This window comes from Lactuca virosa, chromosome 8, assembly GCF_052849685.1.
Source record: "Lactuca virosa cultivar CGN04683 chromosome 8, Lactuca_virosa_CGN04683_v6, whole genome shotgun sequence".
NCBI lineage: Eukaryota > Viridiplantae > Streptophyta > Magnoliopsida > Asterales > Asteraceae > Lactuca > Lactuca virosa.
Genome location: NC_136433.1, coordinates 243,800,094 through 243,817,386, shown reverse-complemented (window position 1 = coordinate 243,817,386; position 17,293 = coordinate 243,800,094). Strand labels below are relative to the sequence as shown.

The 17,293-nt window shown below is 36.3% G+C and overlaps 1 protein-coding gene, 1 long non-coding RNA gene and 1 pseudogene across 3 annotated transcripts; 1 reads left to right on the top strand and 2 right to left on the bottom strand.

Annotated features, from left to right (window-relative positions):
• Positions 1–5,022: 5,022 nt before the first annotated feature.
• On the bottom strand, positions 5,023–6,321 carry LOC145133614 (uncharacterized). Its single transcript, XR_013718642.1, has 2 exons — positions 6,123–6,321; positions 5,023–5,250 (listed from the first exon to the last, which is right to left on the bottom strand). It is a non-coding gene; the product is annotated as an uncharacterized LOC145133614 (long non-coding RNA).
• A 1,209-nt stretch (positions 6,322–7,530) lies between these two features.
• LOC145129020 (putative 26S proteasome non-ATPase regulatory subunit 3) lies at positions 7,531–14,188 on the bottom strand (annotated as a pseudogene). Its single transcript, XR_013717241.1, has 10 exons — positions 14,051–14,188; positions 12,896–12,988; positions 12,493–12,686; positions 12,085–12,219; positions 11,876–12,012; positions 11,711–11,765; positions 11,463–11,573; positions 11,072–11,314; positions 10,364–10,829; positions 7,531–7,832 (listed from the first exon to the last, which is right to left on the bottom strand). The product of XR_013717241.1 is annotated as a putative 26S proteasome non-ATPase regulatory subunit 3 (transcript).
• On the top strand, positions 14,167–15,966 carry LOC145129021 (uncharacterized). The gene is made up of 2 exons (XM_079063775.1): positions 14,167–15,406; positions 15,652–15,966. Exons 1-2 carry the CDS (start codon positions 14,167–14,169, stop codon positions 15,684–15,686), a joined length of 1,275 nt encoding a protein of 424 aa, XP_078919901.1. The 3' UTR covers positions 15,687–15,966.
• The last annotated feature ends 1,327 nt before the right edge of the window (positions 15,967–17,293 follow it).

The following is a 17,293-nucleotide window of genomic DNA, read 5'->3' as shown; positions in this document are numbered from 1 at the left end:
GAGCACCCCATAATGGCTCGACCTGGGTAGGCCAGACACCCCATAATTTCCTGGCGGTATGTTCACTATGTGGTGTGTGGTATGATGGGGGAACTCACTAAGCTTCGTGCTTACGGTTTTCAGTTTTGGTTTCAGGTACTTGTTTTCAAAGGAAAGGAGTTGGCTCGATCGCAACGCATCACACCATGTTTTCCGCACCTGAGATCTTTGGGATTACACTCTGATATTGCTTTATGATATGTTTGATTATTTACACTTTGGTTTTGACATAGGATGGTGTTATGAATGTTTCTATACTAATTGGTTTTATAATAACTTAATTAAAAAAGAAATTTTTGGTCTTGAATTTTGGGATGTTACAAGTTGGTATCTGAGCCTTGGTTTGAGGGATTCGGACACACTCTCGGGTGTGTCTGAACTCAAACTAAGGACTTGGTATGAAAATTTTCAAAAGAAAATCATTTTTATAAAAAGAATTTGAAAAAGAATTTGGAAAGAGAAAAGAACTTTGAAAAGAGCAATGTGTGTGATGCGTGCAATCAGCCGAGCTTAAGTAAGTTTTCCCCAAGATACGCATACATGTTATGTTATGATATGATATGATTATGAGAACTGCATGCTAGATTAGGGCTAAGGATCTAGGAAGGATGTCTTATATGCCTATTATATGTGAATAAGAACTACATGCTAGACTGGGGCTAAGGATCTAGGAAGATGCCTTATATGCCTGCTGTATGTGCTTGTTGAGCCGCATGTAGTATCGATTAGTTAGTGATAGGATAGATTGTTTAGGTTATGCATGATTGTATGAGCCTTACAATCTCATGCATGTATAGATCCCTGATAAGAGGATAGAATGATTGATTGGAATATGTTGGTTAGATTTTCCATTGTCTGAATGCTGCTTGCTTTGTGCTTTGTGGGACTCTTAGTAATGTGAGCTAGCCACTAAGTGAATATGCTAAGCCACATGTGGCACAGGCTGGATAATCTTATAGTGATGGACTTGGCCTATTGCGCAGCTCTCGTTTGAGTCTAACCGTTCTAGGATTGAGTATGTTACTCGAAGGATTATCTGATCTCTGCCGCATGTGGCTATATTCATGAGGTAGCTAGTTGACATTAGTGAGAAGTCCTTCAACAGCTGAGGACTGGGTGGGTTCGGGAACCTGGGATAGCCTAGGAAGTGATTTAGTGGATTTGGTTGCGTTGTTAGAGAGCATGTACGGTATCAGTTTGAGAAGGTGACTTGGAGGATTCGGGATGATTCTTGAGGAAAGTATGGATAGGTGTGGAAAGTAGTATTAGGCCCGTACTACTGAAAGCACAAGATCCATACTCGAATCGGGGAGAGTCTTGGAGAGTCCACGAAGCTTGTGGGATAAGGATTCTTGGGTATATTCGGATCTCCTGAATGTCAGTTCGGTATAGTGTTGAGCACTCAAGAGTGGGACTTGGATTCTGGTTCCGGCTCAGGAGCAGGGTCTGGGCCAATCGATGCGCGATCGTGGGAGTTCATCTCATCGGAGATTACTTGCAGAGTTTGGAATGGACCTCAGTGGTCTTTCGTTCAGCCAAGGAAGGGATTTAGGGAGCTCTTGATAGTCGTCTCAGGGCCGTTAGGGCCAGCTTTGTCGTGGGGTAGTTAGGGGCTCACCGGGAGCCCAAAATCTATGGATCCTTGAGATCCTTCAGGAAAGAGGATCCTATAGTTAGTTCTTGTCATCGGGATCGAAAGGGAGTTTTGCATCATGATCTCAGGAGGGTCGAGTTTTGTCTGCGGGACTTTAGCAGTGCGAGGTGAGTTACCTTCCAGTAGAGGTGGGTCTAAGGCACCAATGTCGGCCCTCCAGTAGGTGATTATGTATGAGATGATTGTCTTTGTGATAACTGTCTGGTTTGCTACAATCTGATATGCTTTATGTGCTAGGATGCTCTGTTATATGTGTTAGTAGTAGGGGTGAAATAGTCTCCGGATACCGGTTGAAAGATACCGAAGGGTAGTCAGTACCCATGTATGCCTAGCAGTATGTTTATGTTATGTTATATGTGGTAGTGGTAGGGGTGAAATAGTCCCCGGTAGTCGGTTGAGATAAACCGATGGGTAAGTCAAGCATCCCAGAATGGCTTGACCTGGGTAAGTCGAGCACCCCAGAATGGCTCAACATGGGTAAGTCAAGCACCCCAGAATGGCTTGACATGGGTAAGTTGAGCACCCCAGAATGGCTCGACCTGGGTAGGTCAGGCACCCCAGAATTGTCTAGCTGTATGTTCACTATGTGGTGTGTGGTATGATGGGGGAACTCACGAAGCTTCGTGCTTATAGTTTTCAGTTTTAGTTTCAGGTACTTGTTTTCAAAGGAAAGGAGCTGGCTCGATCGCAATGCATCACACCATGTTTTCCGCACCTGAGATCTTTGGGATTACACTCTGATATTGCTTTATGATATGTTTGATTATTTACACTTTGGTTTTGACATGGGATGTTGTTATGAATGTGTCTATACTAATTGGTTTTATAATAACTTAATTAAAAAAGAAATTTTTGGTCTTGAATTTTGGGATGTTACATGTTAACCCGACTCGTCGAGTGCATCTACTGACTCGTCGAGTTCCTTCAGTTTTTCAGAAAACCGAGAAAACCCTAGCCAACTCGCCGAGTTTGCTTAGTATCCAGAAGGTCGAGGAAACCCCGATCTAACTCGCCGAGTTGGCTAGGCAACTCGTCGAGTTTTCCTAGTCTTAGCACATTCGGTCATTTCCCAAGTGCATCTAATGCCTCAAACCATAGATCTGGTCCCCTAGTGTTAAGATACCACGTAAAGTTGCTAACTTTACATCCATTCATGGCATTAAGGGGCTAAAATACTCAAGCAAAGCTTATTAAGGGACTTAGAGCATGAAGGAGGGCTAAGACTTGATAATGTTGGCAACTTTAAGTCTTTGGAGGCCATGAGGTGTCCAGATCTGAAGTTATAGCTTCATAACATGCTTAAATCCAAGAATGGTCCCAAATAAGCTAATAATATCAATAAACTCTCAAATGAAGAGATCTAGCAAATGAATGATCAAGGTATCGACTTTATACCTCAATATGGCTGCAACGATAGTGAAAATCCCGGATCTAAAGCCTTCCTCTCAATCAATCCTCTTCAAGCTTCAAGTTCCTTCCAAAAGAGCACCAAAAATCACACTCCAAACTCTCACACACACTCAAAATGAGAGATGAGGCACGAATTAGGGTTTCACTGGACAAAGGCGGTGATAATGGAGGCCAACAATGAGACTTAAGGTTTTTAAATAGGGTGCAAAACCCTAAAAATTAGGGTTTCATAATCAGCCACAAACTCGTCGAGTTGGGGCCTTCCAACTCGTCGAATAGGTCTTATAAAATACACGGCCTTCTTAGTTTCCACACGACGAGTTGGGGCCTTCCAACTCGTCGAGTAGGCTTTATAAAATGCATGAAATCCCTAGAATTTCATACCTAGAAATCGAATCGGGATGTTACATATTTGGAACAAATGATCGAAATAATTTGTTTACTTATAAAGTTTATTACTACAAAACTATTTATTTAAATAATTATATTTTTTTTGAACAAACCTATACATAAGATTATAAGCTTGTCAAGCATATTTTTTTAATTTAGATGATATTAGATTTGTTCACCCTATCTAACCCATTTAATCTTTTTATATCCTCAAATGTTTCGTCTATATAATAAAAAAAATCCATATATAAATTGATCAAATTTACCCACACCTTAAAACAAATGCTTACTTGTGTTGAGTTATTGTACATAGGACACACGAACAACAATATGCACAATAATGTATACTCAATAGTTTAATGAATAAAAGAAATCACAATTTATAATAGGAGTATCAAGTATGCATAGTTTGGCTCAGGTTGGAAAGCAGCCTTCGTTGGTTCATTATATGATTTCTATTTCGGCCAAAAAATATGCATTAATAGTTTAATTGGTTTAAACATAGGTTGAACTTTTCTCTTTTTATTCAAAATCAAAATACCTTAAAGAAGGGTTCAAACCCCAAATATAACCAAACCAAAATTTTGTAACAACAAATTATCCTGTAAAGTTACAAATGCAGAAATACTAGAATGCAAGAATTGAAAAGTTAAGGGTTGAACGTAAGAAGTAGCAACTTGCATTATTTTATTTGTTTATCATAGCATCATATTTCTATTTCTTCATATCACGCATTGTACTTTGAAAAATCTACCCAATCTTAGAGTAGAAAGCAATAAGATTGGTAAAGCTAAATAAACAAATTGATGAAAGTATGTTGCTAGTTTTGCATTTAGCCTAAAAGGTAATCTTGCATCTTAATGATCACACGACATTGTAGCCAAAAAAATATAGTTTTAACAAGTTCAAAAACAGTAAATTATTATCATATAATAAGTTTTTCCATTTATTTGTTTATTACACCTTCCTACTTTCGCTTCCTTCATGTCAACATCATACTTTAGCAAACCTATTCAACTACAGCAATGTTCCCAAATACAAAACAATTTTCATTACTATAATGTTAGATTTTTCAAAGTCCAACCTCCTAACAAGGAAAAAAAAAACACTGAAAGTACAATGCCATAAATGGTTATATTTTCTATAGTACAATGTCTTAATAAAGAAATATATTGAAACTACAATGTCATAACATAAAGAAATGAAAGAAAAAAAAAATTGTAATTGTCTTCCTCGACTATATGCTTTGTTATGCATGAAAAAGAGATGACGAAATACACCATATTGCATTTGGTGGGACCGGAACCGGGACTGATGTCAATTGGACAAAAGTTGCATTTTTTTTGTTCCATCCAAAAAAGGTGAAAAAGACATGAATGCCCTCCTCGTCAAATAAAGCGCTGGAAAGCTTGTCCAGCAAATCAGACTTAAAATACATCACAAACGGGTCAAAATGAAAAACTTGGCAGAAAATGAAATTGGTCAAACATGTCAAAATACCCCCAAAATACATATAAAAGAACTTGTACTTTCACTAAGTAATTTCACCATTTTACTAATACTTTTTCATGATTAATATAATAATAGTTCAGTGACTAAAACAATAAGAAATCATAGTTTGGTAACTAAATCGATAAGATGATGAAAGTACATGGTGCTATCTCTTTTTCTTTTTTAATTAATAGAGAATGGCATGGTGATGAACCTTTTCAAACAGAGCCCTAGTTGTTTACAAAGTTGCCCTCATTTATGGATTTCTGCATTTAGAACAAAAGGGACGAATTAGGAGAACTTCAACAGCATATTACAAGTTGAAATCAAAATTAACTCATATAAATCATCCGTAACCATTGTGATGTTAACTTTAACTAACTTGACTTAAAAAGGACTAAAATAATGTAATTTATATGATTTTGATGGTGTAAGTAATAGTATGTGATTGATAGAAAAATGAGAAATTAAGGTGATAGTTTTATCTATCTTTTGCTTGTATAAGAGATGATAAACTGCAGGGTATAACCAAAAACTTAGAACTTGAACTTTTTCTCAATTAGGTCGTTCTTTATGCATCATGTTAAAAAGAAACACCTATATATAGCTTATCAGGTTAAGTCTTCTCAAGTCAAAAAAGAAAGGGAAAAAAAAGTACCCAAGTGCAAAGTGATGGAGCTTAATCATGTATCAAAGCTTATGAGTTGCATTTTTTTCTTTCCTTCTATTCAAAATTTTGCAGAAGTATACTTGTAGTGTTATTGCAACGTAAACATTACAATTTCTAAACTACTAAAAAAAATGACTAAAGTATGATAGAGTAAGCAAGTATAGATACTGTTTGATTGTTAACTGCTATTGAAGACATGATAAATCCAGAAGTTGCCCCAATTAGAAGAAAGACAACCAACAGAAACTAACGAATACAATCAGATAAACATGAAAAGTCCGAATCTCAGCATCTAAAAACCAAACTTGTATCATAAACTTATGCCTGATTATTAATTGATTCGACCAAACTATTCAAGGATGTTAAGGAGCACATTTCCATCTATATGTGAATCATATACATACGCATCACAAACTGCATAAAAACTAGAAATAACTAACAGTTTATATCGGAAGTCATTAAAAGTACCTTGCCGTAGCTTGTGAATCGGAGAAACAATTCCCTAAACAAAAAATTTGGAAGCCGTTTTAGCGAGATAGGGCAAACAATGGCACGAAGTTGAAGCGGATTTCCATTAGCGGTATTTCTTTGAAGTTGGTGAGTCAAAAATCAACTCAAAATCCAGACATAAAGGAATTTGAAGAGCAATCGATCGAGCAAATTAGAGAAAAAAAAAATTTGGAATCGTTCGAATTTTATCGGATGTCCCCGAAGGGACGAACTATACTCGAAGGCCAAGCAATATAAACTCAAAGGATAGCGTACAAACCACCGATGTGGGAGGCGATGGCATTGATTCAATCAGACGATAGTTAAAGTATTTGGTTGTAAAAGCCCTAATTTTGACTGTTCCTCTTTTTAGTTTTACCACCTCAAGGTGAAGATGATGAAATCCTATCAGGCACCAAACCTACCAGACGACTCCTATTCATTTTAAGATATTGGGTGAACAAAAGTTATAATTTATAAATATTTAAAGATATTTTAGTTTTTTTTTTGGACTAATTTATAGCTTATTTGACCTGTTTTTACTTTCTATTAATTTGTCAATATGATCCCTTAATGAAAATTGTAATCTGGATACATTTGTCTATAAGTAAATTAAAGCTTTCTCATATTGTTCACATTTTCTCATTAAAATAAATCATCCTTGTTGCAAAATATATAACAAGAAAAACAATATACAAAAAATTAAATATGTTTTATCTATTGACCTCAAATCCTTCAATTCTTGTAAACAATAATCCTTTTGATATTTTCACAACACTTAATAATATGTAACAAAAATCCATTTTAAAAACAAGGTAATATTAGGAATCCAAAAGAAGCCACACCTTGTAGCAAGGATTGTACATTGTTGGTCATGGCGTAACGGACTCCGATGGCATAAGTGCATAACATCAATCAAATCCACTTCTATCTATTGTTGTTATAATATAACTACTATAGATGTTGATTTATTTCTTACATTCATGTCTAGCATTATATCTGGATTCTCTCTTGTTAGCATGACGTGTATGACATTTTGGTTCAGTTTGTTTTTTGGCTGCTTTGGACCATGTTAAATTAGTAGTATTTATGGTTTGGTTTCTATTTCTTTTTACCATTTTAATTGATCAAGTGTCTAGCCTTAATGATATTTAAGGAGTCTGATTTTTCCTACATTCAGTTTTGTATCCATTTGAACTTTCCAGTTTTGTAGTCATTTGACTAGTTCCTGGATAAGTTGGAAATGGAGATGAAGTTTTTTTAGATTGAATTCTTGTATGTGATGTTCTCTATTATGTTGGAGATTAACGGAATGATCATTAATTGCAAGTCTTTTCAAGTATTTGTTCATGTGTTAATGACAATTTTATAAAATGATACATCTTAATTATATATGAAGGATGAAAACTTTTTATCACAAACTCAACCGTTACAAATCAAGAAATATATGGTCCTGTTATAAAGGAATGGGAATATACATGTTTTGTTGGTAATTAGAAAGGTAATGTTTGTATAGTCTTTAAGGAATCTCATTTCATTAAAACAAGTCTTTTTTAACTTTCACATTATACAGTTTCGTAAACTTCCAGATTCAGTCCTTCAAGATCAGAGCATTATCACTTTCAGCTTCCTCTTTTTATCTTGTTTCAACAATCAGCCACATCAACTATCCTTGCTCGAATTTTAGTCCTTACAACAAAGCAAAAAACAAAATCAAAAATTCATAATTAATGACGTGCTCCATTTCTATTCAAATACGAGATTGCAATCATGTTATTATTAGTTTTATCAGTTAAACTTTTGGTACATTTAGGCTTCTCAAATACATGCTCTAACTTTTATTATAAATCTAATAGCTCATTTAATCCAAACTCTGATAACACATTATTAGCATCCTACTTTATTTATTTTGCATAGAATAGCAATATACTTGTATGAATTTATATTTTCATGCATAACAACTTTGTACTTACATTTTGCTACCGATATGGGCAATATGATTTATTTCTTGTTGACTTGTTGCTGATGATAATTAAGAGTAGGATGCTATGATAAACAAATCAATAGCTGAAATTATACCAAGATTTTAGTTAGGCATTTGGATACAAAAAGTTTATAAAGTTTACAAAAGCTCAAATTAGCATCATGCATTAATATTTGTTTTGCATAGTACAATGATTAATTGGCAATGAAACCTTGACTAAGATTGTTATAGATTTCATTCACTCCATAGTACAATGAGACCTTGAATATACTCCATGAAATGACAAAATATATCCTATACTTCTCAAGTCTGCATAATATGTTTCAGTTGCAAGTTTTGGCTTACTAACTTAAGTTCTAAAATAAGAAAACTGCTAGAAATAGCAATGTGCTATTCCTTTTTTTAACAATATGGGCAATGTACTTTAATAATAGCAACATGCGTACCAATTTCTACCCATTATTGCAAAAAACTTGTAATGCTTAAATTCAAATTTGGTATTTGTAAAGCTGCATAAGCAAAAAAAAAAAAAAAAAGTCAAAAGGCAATTAGTTACCATATCTTCAGGCTGAAAATTGCTACAATCAGTGTTGTAAAAATCTTGACTAAAAGATTAATCTCATCATGGTAATTATTGCAAAATTAAGACTGTCGATTATGCACTTGATTTTACCCATATCAAGTCAACAGGACAAAAACTGCTATTTTTTGTCCCACCCAAAAAAGTAGGTAGAATAAGATAGGACAGTGTAGTGACTCACTCTCAATCTATTGTTTGTGTAAAAGACATGAATGCCCTTTCAGAGTCATCCTCTTTATTAACTTATATAGACAAAGCTTGTCTGGTCCAGACCTTTCCCATGTAACAAAGGAACCCTTGCTGCACTACAACTACAACTTAACCTTATGTCATCTTAATTAGTTGACTAACTTAAGTTTTAAACTTCATGAAAGATGGTAGATTATTAAATTGATGTACATAGCCCTCCTAAAAGTTATCATGTGTGTTTACTGCACTAATAAACTAACAACTCATACTTTTGTCCCCTTTTCATACAAAATTAACCTACCTTCACTAACTAACAGCTTAACACAGAGACTTGTCAGTAAATATCATGCATACCTTCATCATCGATTGATGCTGCTATCTATGAAGACGAAAAAAAAAAAACTCTTATAAACTTCCAACCTCTATCATTAAGGAGTGAATGATGTGTCCAACCTATCATATCATATTTGTAGCATTATTCCAAAATAACCATTACTATAATTGGGTAAAATAATTTTAATATGTCCTAATATGGAAAAAAGTTGAAAGAACAATGCTATAATTGGATACATTTTTTGAGGTAGTATGCCTTTAAGAAAGAAAAAAAATGAAAGTACAACAAAAGAAATGAAATTAGAAAACTATAATAACCAAATAAATGAAAATGTGTTGCTACTTTTTGCATTTAGCTTACGAGATAAATCTCACAAAACTCGATCATGAGATCATATCCTAAAAATTCAACATTTAAGAATATAATTTTAACATCTTCGAAAACAACAAATTACAATCGAAACGACACCTACTTTGATTTATTTGTTTATTATAACACCCTACTCTCATTTATTCCTATGCATCAATGTACTTCAAAGAATCTATCAAGAATAACAATTTCAATCAAATGCAAAACAATGTTCATTTCTAAAATCTTCTAGATTTTTTAAAATACAAAGTACAAAACCTTAATAAGAAAAAAAGTTGCAAGTTCAACATTGTAGTAAGAAGTTCAACATCATAGAGAAAACATAAGACCTCTAAGAATACAATTTTAAGTTTTAAACATGTTGGAAAACAACAACCTACTTTCATTTATTTATTTACTATAGCATTGTCTTTTTGAAAATTTTTCTAATTATAGCAATGTTTTTTTTTCTAGTTATAACAATATTATCTAAATATAAAATATGTTAATCGGTAAAACATATATTCTAATAAGAAAAGATGTTACTCTTCTAAGTAGAGTCTTGGGTGTATTTCTTTCGGTTGCGGCTAAAGTAAAGTTAGTGAGGGCAATAAGGTCATTTTCTGTTATATCAGTTAGGTCAATGCTAGTAGCCTAGGTTAGTATATCCTTGAACTAATCTTTTCCTTTTTCCAGTTCAATCATTCAATTCATGTTCTATCATATCAGTTCACATTTAGTTTTAGTTTTTAGTGTAAAAGTAGAAAGTTGAGATGGAGTATTACAAGCAAATCAACATTCGTCATCATATTCTTCCTCGGATGTATCGCTATCGCTATCGACCTGTTGCTCCTTATGATAATTTGGCGGGAAGCGAAGGGCACGTACAGCCTGATTATGCATATTCAAGCAGAAGGCAATTCTAGAATTGAAAGCAATTTGTGGTTCGTTTGTTGAATAGATGTCTCTTGTTTCCTTAGAAACCATCCATCCGTTTGAATGATCCAACATGGCATCGATGGCACCATCACGGATGGCTTTTGACACGATGCTCTCCACATCAGCAATTAATGGATTCAGTCGGAGCTTGGTTGCCACGTCAGCAAGAGAGATGCTGATGTGGCGGAGTCTGTTTCTTATGACGTTGTGGCGGAGTCTTACGATTAAGTTGTTGGTTCGGTCGGAGGTGAAAGTGGTGGAGAATTTCTCGGCGACAGTTTTCAATAGGTCCAGAGCTCCAATTCTAACCGCCTGAGAAAGAAAGGAAGGAATTAGAGATTCCATGGAATGCAATGGCATGTTTGGTTCGCGGGATTTGGAATTCGAGATTCCGTTCCATGACATGTTCGGTTCCCAAATGAACAAATCTAGCTTTGTCAATTTCCATGCTTTATGGATTTTACCATTCAAAGTCAAAGTCAAAAGTCAGAATTGGGATAGTTAGTTAGTTAGTTACAACTGAACTGGGGTTTGTTAAAGTGAAGTGAACTTACATTTGTGAGGTCAAAGTAAGGCCTCAATGCATTCTTCATGCCTTTTTGCGTAAAAACATTTCGTTCAGGAATCTCTCCAAGAAGTAGACGAACAATGATGGCCCACTTGTTGCATTGAACTCGGAAACCAAGGGATCTCTCCACAGGGGCTTTTCGGGCAGCTTGGAGAAGAGATTCCTTTGCATCTGTGTATTCTAGTTGAATCGTTCTAATTTTACCCAGGTAAAACAGGTAACGACAAAACTGTAAAAAAATACAAATATCGAATATAAAATAATGAAATGCTCCTGTATATCAAATATCGAACCCTCCATATGAAGCAAACATCAAACCTTTTAGCAAATGGAACCTTTGAAAGGATGAATTGATGATTTATCAAATGAAGAATTACCTGGCGATTTGAATGACCTTAAAAAGGTGGTGCCTTTGATCTAAACTTCTCTGCTTGATCATACAAATTGTAATGAAGGTAATTGTGAAGTATCAAGTTTAGGAGTCTTTCCTGCACATCACACAACACAAAATGATTCACCAGAAACATTGATTATAATAATATTACTAATAATACAAATAACAATAACAGATAAATAAACTAATAATAATGATAGCTAGTCACAGTAACAAAATTGAGAAACAAACCTGCCCCAATTCATCATGATGCAACCTAGCAACCCGGTGCAAAACAAGGAGATTACTGCATGTAAACATCATCATCATCATCTTAATCAAGTCGGATAAATTGATAAAGAAAAAGTGATCACAATCTAGTTGATAATTGAAAAACATAACCCTTTTGTCACTCACCCACGAATTTCAGAGAGACTGTTGCTAAGTTCATGACAAAGAGAGTAATAGAAGTAGAGTCTGGATGCCAGAACATCAACTGTTCTTCTGTTCATGTTTTTCAAACTGGCAATGCCTGCTGAAGAACAAGCCTTAGCCTGCATAATATGAAGGTGAGTTGACCAATTGACCAATTGCCAAGATGAAGTAATCTAAACATATATGCTCACCTCAGTGTACTTTTTCTGATCAATTAGGAATATCAGCACAAAGAAGTAGCAGTAGATCTCCATCTCATGGGAGTGATTAACAGTACCTTGAGTTGCAGATGATGCAGTATCAACTTCCATCTCATGAGCGTCATCCTATAATATATCAAACCAAATGAAAATGTTTATGTCATTTAGATCATTTTGTTTTCAATTTCACCAACAAGTATTTGAAATCAAGTTCCACATTACTATGGGCTGTACATTGCAAATATATAACATAGTGTCAAGGAAATTCACGAAAGAGATGCTTAATTATGTGCCTCCTAGCTTTTTCCACGTTTGCTACATCATTAACGCTAGAATAGATGACTAATTGAATGGAAGTTTATTAAACATCGAGATTCACAAAGCCAAAAAGTAACCTACCTTTGGAAGAGATGAAATTAAACGAGAGTGTGCTTCCGATCCAGGTGTAAGGGCAAAATTAAGGAACGGATAGATCACAGAAACTTTTAACCGCCATCTTAACGCGATTGTAATGCTAACGGCTCTCAAAATCCAACGAACTTTACCAGTGTAAGCTCCGCTCTCAATCAGTTCAACAACTCTTTTTTTAAAATCTGAAAGCCAATTTTCACATGATTTCCATGAAGAATTCGAAATTTCAACTCTAATCAGTAAATAAAAACAAACGATGTTGGTAGAGTAAACGCACACATTTTATAACATCAATTGTTCCGCAACAAAGAAATTAAATCAAGTTCATCTAGAAACGAACTGTATAATCAAACAAAACAATCATCGGAATCAAAATTACAGAGATTCTTACGCTGTAAAATGCCATGAGACATAGATGAAAGAGAGCTAGAAGGCGACGCCGGAACCTGTTGCTCTTTCATTCCAGCATCTTGCGTCATTTTTCCTGTAAATTGCAACAGAATCACACCATACAGAATCGACAATCACAAATACAAAACAATAAAATTCTGTTCAGTCATGAATCTAAATTTCTAAGTGAAAACAATCGATGACAATGCTTAATTTGAAAACTTTGGATGGATCAATCGACTGAATAGTACTTTGGCGGGCCAAATGTTTTAAGTATTTAGTTCCATTTTGAAATAGTGCACTTAGATACTATCCAATACAGAAAACGTCAGTTTCAACCCTCTTAGTATAACAAGCTATCAGGTTCAGTCCATACAACTTTGGTGTATATAAATGGAGTGGATTTTTTTTTGGGATATTCACCAAAATAAACACTTTCTCTCATTGCAGATAACAATCCGACCATCCTTTTGAGAAGTTTTTAAAATAAACATTATCTTCAAAACTTAGTTTTGAAATAGTTTTTTTTGACAAAATTGCAAAAATGGTCCCTATGGTATGCATTTTTTTGGGGTTTTAGTCCAAATCACGACTTTTTTGGCTTCGTGGTCCTTTTGGACTAGTTTGTATGTGAAAATAGTGCCTCCGAAAATTGAAATGACTATAATACCCTTGGGATATTTAATTTTCATTTTTCTTTCATTTTTTTAAAAAATTTAATATTTACTCTCTCTCTCTCTCTCTCTCTCTCTCTCTCTCAATTTTTAATCTTCCCAACTATGGATTTGGCATCAAGATCCCGTTCACACAACCCTGGAGAACCTCCAGGTCAATCGCTGCCTAGAGTTGAGCTACCCAAACCCATCGCCGTTATGTGCTTGTTCACCGAAACAACCTTGGGGAAACATACAAGGAGAACGGTGGCTCTGTATCAAATGAAATCGCAAACGAAACATCAACGTCCTTTTGCCCTTTTGCTTCTGAATATTGTTAACGTAGCCTTATTAGTTTATTTATGTTTCATTATTATGGCCAGCCCATGTGTGCTGTGGCCCATTTTCTATACCTATGTACACTTTGTATATATATATTGTTTCATTGAATGAGAGAGGGTTACGGGAAATTCTATCAATAACATGGTATCAGAGCGTATTACCTTATTACCCTTCAACCCTAAGTCGACATCTCATTCCTTGTTGACTGTTTGATCTCTCATCTTCATTCTTTCTCTATCTGTCTTCGTTTCTTCTTCTCCTCATCTTGTCTCTACCCATGAATGACAAGCCTTCATCAACAATCAATATCAAGCACGCAGTTCCCTTTGTTCTGGACTTGGATCAGATGAACTATGACATTTGGAGAGGATTATTTGAACATCACTGTATTGGGTATGGTGTAGATGACCATCTTCAGCCTCCTGTCACTGCATCAGGCGATAAAGATAAAGAGAAAACTGCTGAAGCATCTTCTGCTGCGAAAACTTCTTGGCTTCGTGTGGACTCCATCGTGAGATCATGGTTATATGGTACACTCTCCGTACCTCTTCTCAACATGATTTTCAAGAAGCAGGCAACAACCTATGAAGTTTGGGAAAATCTTGAAAGGGTTTTTCGTGATAACAAAGCATCCAAGATCATTCAGTTAGATCGAGAACTCAAAAACATCTCTCTTGGTAATTCTTCCATCACAGATTACTGTAACAGAATCAAATCTATTGTTGATCAATTAGAACACATGGATGCTAAAGTTTCTGAAACTAACCTTGTCGCATACATGGTTAATGGCATGTCTTCCAAGTTCCGGTATATCGCAATTAACCTCCGACACCGTGAACCACCTCCATCGTTCTGGGATGCTAGATCCATCCTATTATGTGAAGAACAACAAATGATTCAAGATGAAAAACGTGATTCTGTAATCACTCATGCCGACAATTCGTCATCCCCCCATGCCCTAACTGTGCAGACCTCCTCAAACAACCCTTCTTCATGGCAGCAGAACAACACCGGTGGCAGGGGTGGCTACCGTGGGGGTCGCAATGGCCGCCGTGGTGGCCGAGGTGGAGGACGCTTCGGCGGGAGAAGCAATGGCGGTGGGCAGTCTCATGGCGGTGGCCGGAATCACACTCTCTCTAGTGCGAATCAAGCTCTCGGCGGCAGTACCTTTCCCTTCGATAATCAGCGTCCTCGTCAAGGAACTTGGGTCTGGACCTACACTCCCCACTTTACTAATGGACCCAACTCCCATGGAATATTGCCAAGCCCAAATGATCATTTCCCTCACACAAGTGGGCCACGATCTCAGCCAGCCCATTCGAATACAAATCAACAGCATCAATTTTTTTCGCCGGCCCAACAGTTATCTTCTCAACCACAGGCCTATTCCACTCAAACCCAATATTCGGAGCCCACTCCTCTTCCGCAAATGTTTAATACCATGACGTTGAACGACCCGGGGCAAGCCGATTGGTACATGGACACTGGGGCTACCTCACATCTTCACTCGAATGCAGGTATACTTAAGTCTGTTTCAGATAAATCCAGTAATTTTTCATTTGTCTTAGTTGGTGATGGATCCTTCATACCTGTAACAAAAATGGGACACACTACCCTTCCGCTTCCCAATCCCTATCGCACTTTAACTCTTCGAAACGTTTTAATTACTCCTTCTATTATTAAAAATCTGATTTATGTTCGTCGTTTTGTACGTGAAAATAATTGTTCTATTGAATTTGACTCTTTTGGGTTTGTTGTGAAGGATTTTCGCACCAAACAAATTCTCATCCGATGTGATAGCACTGGGGCTCTTTATCCTGTCACTTCTTCAAATTCTCAAGCTTTCGTCTCCCTTGCTCCGTCTGTTTGGCATCAACGTCTTGGTCATCCTGGTCAACATGTCATGAAGCACCTGGTTCAGAATCGTTTTATTTCATGTTCTCCTAATAAAGACTCGACTTTGTGTCATGCATGTCAATTGGGTAAACAAGTCAAATTACCATTTAGCGCTTCTAGTTCTGTTTCTCAGTTTCCGTTTGAATTAATTCATTCTGATGTATGGACATCTCCCATTGACAGTTTGAGTGGTATTAAATATTATGTTATTTTTTTAGATGATTTTTCTCATTATGTTTGGGTTTATCCTATCCGTTCCAAATCTGATGTGTTTCACAAATTCGTGCAATTTAAAAATTTTGTTCATAACCATTTTCAAACAACCATAAAGTCTTTTCAATGTGACAATGGTAGTGAGTACGACAATCATAAAATTTACACCCTTTTTTCTCAAAACGGCATTCGTTTTCGTTTTTCATGTCCTTACACCTCTCAACAAAACGGAAAAGCCGAACGCATGCTACGCACCTTAAATAATACCAGTCGTACTCTTTTGTTCCATGCTCGGCTTCTTCCCACATTCTGGACTGAAGCCCTCCATATGGCTGCTCATCTCCTTAATATCCTTCCTTCTACTACTCTCCACAATGTCACTCCGTTCTATAAACTATATAATAAGCACCCCTCCTATGATCACCTTTGTGTATTTGGATGTCTTTGTTATCCTCATATCAATGCCTCTCATAAAATTGACTCGCGCTCAACTCCATGCATCTTTCTTGGGTATCCTATCCATCATAGAGGATACCGTTGTCTTAACCTTGACACCAATAAGATCATCATCTCCCGTCATGTTGTCTTTGATGAAACCATCCTTCCTTTTGGTTCGATGACACCTAACCAAGCTCCTTCTTACACTTTTTTGGAGGATCCTTCATCTTCCCATCCTCTATCTACTACCTTAACTCCATACCTTTCTCATCCTCAGAATACATCAACTGAGAATGTTAGTACTACTCCCGGTCCTATACCGACTCCTCTGCCCACTCCTCACACTCCTCTCTCGCCCTCAACTGTTCCTCATGCCACCCCCACACCTGGTCCTTCTTCACCACCTACCTCTCCTCCTTCGGAACCCACCTCACAGTCATATACCATCTCCAATAACAGTCCCTCTCCTATACCTCCTCCTTCACACCCAATGCTCATTCGTAGCAACAGGGTATTTTTAAACCCATCCGTAAATTAAATTTACATGTTGATACCTCCTCTCCTGTCCCCAAAAATTATTTACAGGCTTTTAAGGATCCAAATTGGCTTAATGCCATGACAGATGAATATACTGCACTTATCTCTAATCAGACTTGGGTACTTATTCCAAGACCACCTGATGCTAACATTGTTAATTGTATTTGGTTATTCAAGAAGAAACTCAATGCAGATGGCTCCTTATCACGCTATAAAGCGCGTCTTGTAGCTAATGGTCGTAGTCAGCGACCTGGTATTGATTGTGACGAGACTTTTAGTCCGGTGGTCAAGCCTGCTACCATCCGTACAGTTCTTAGTAT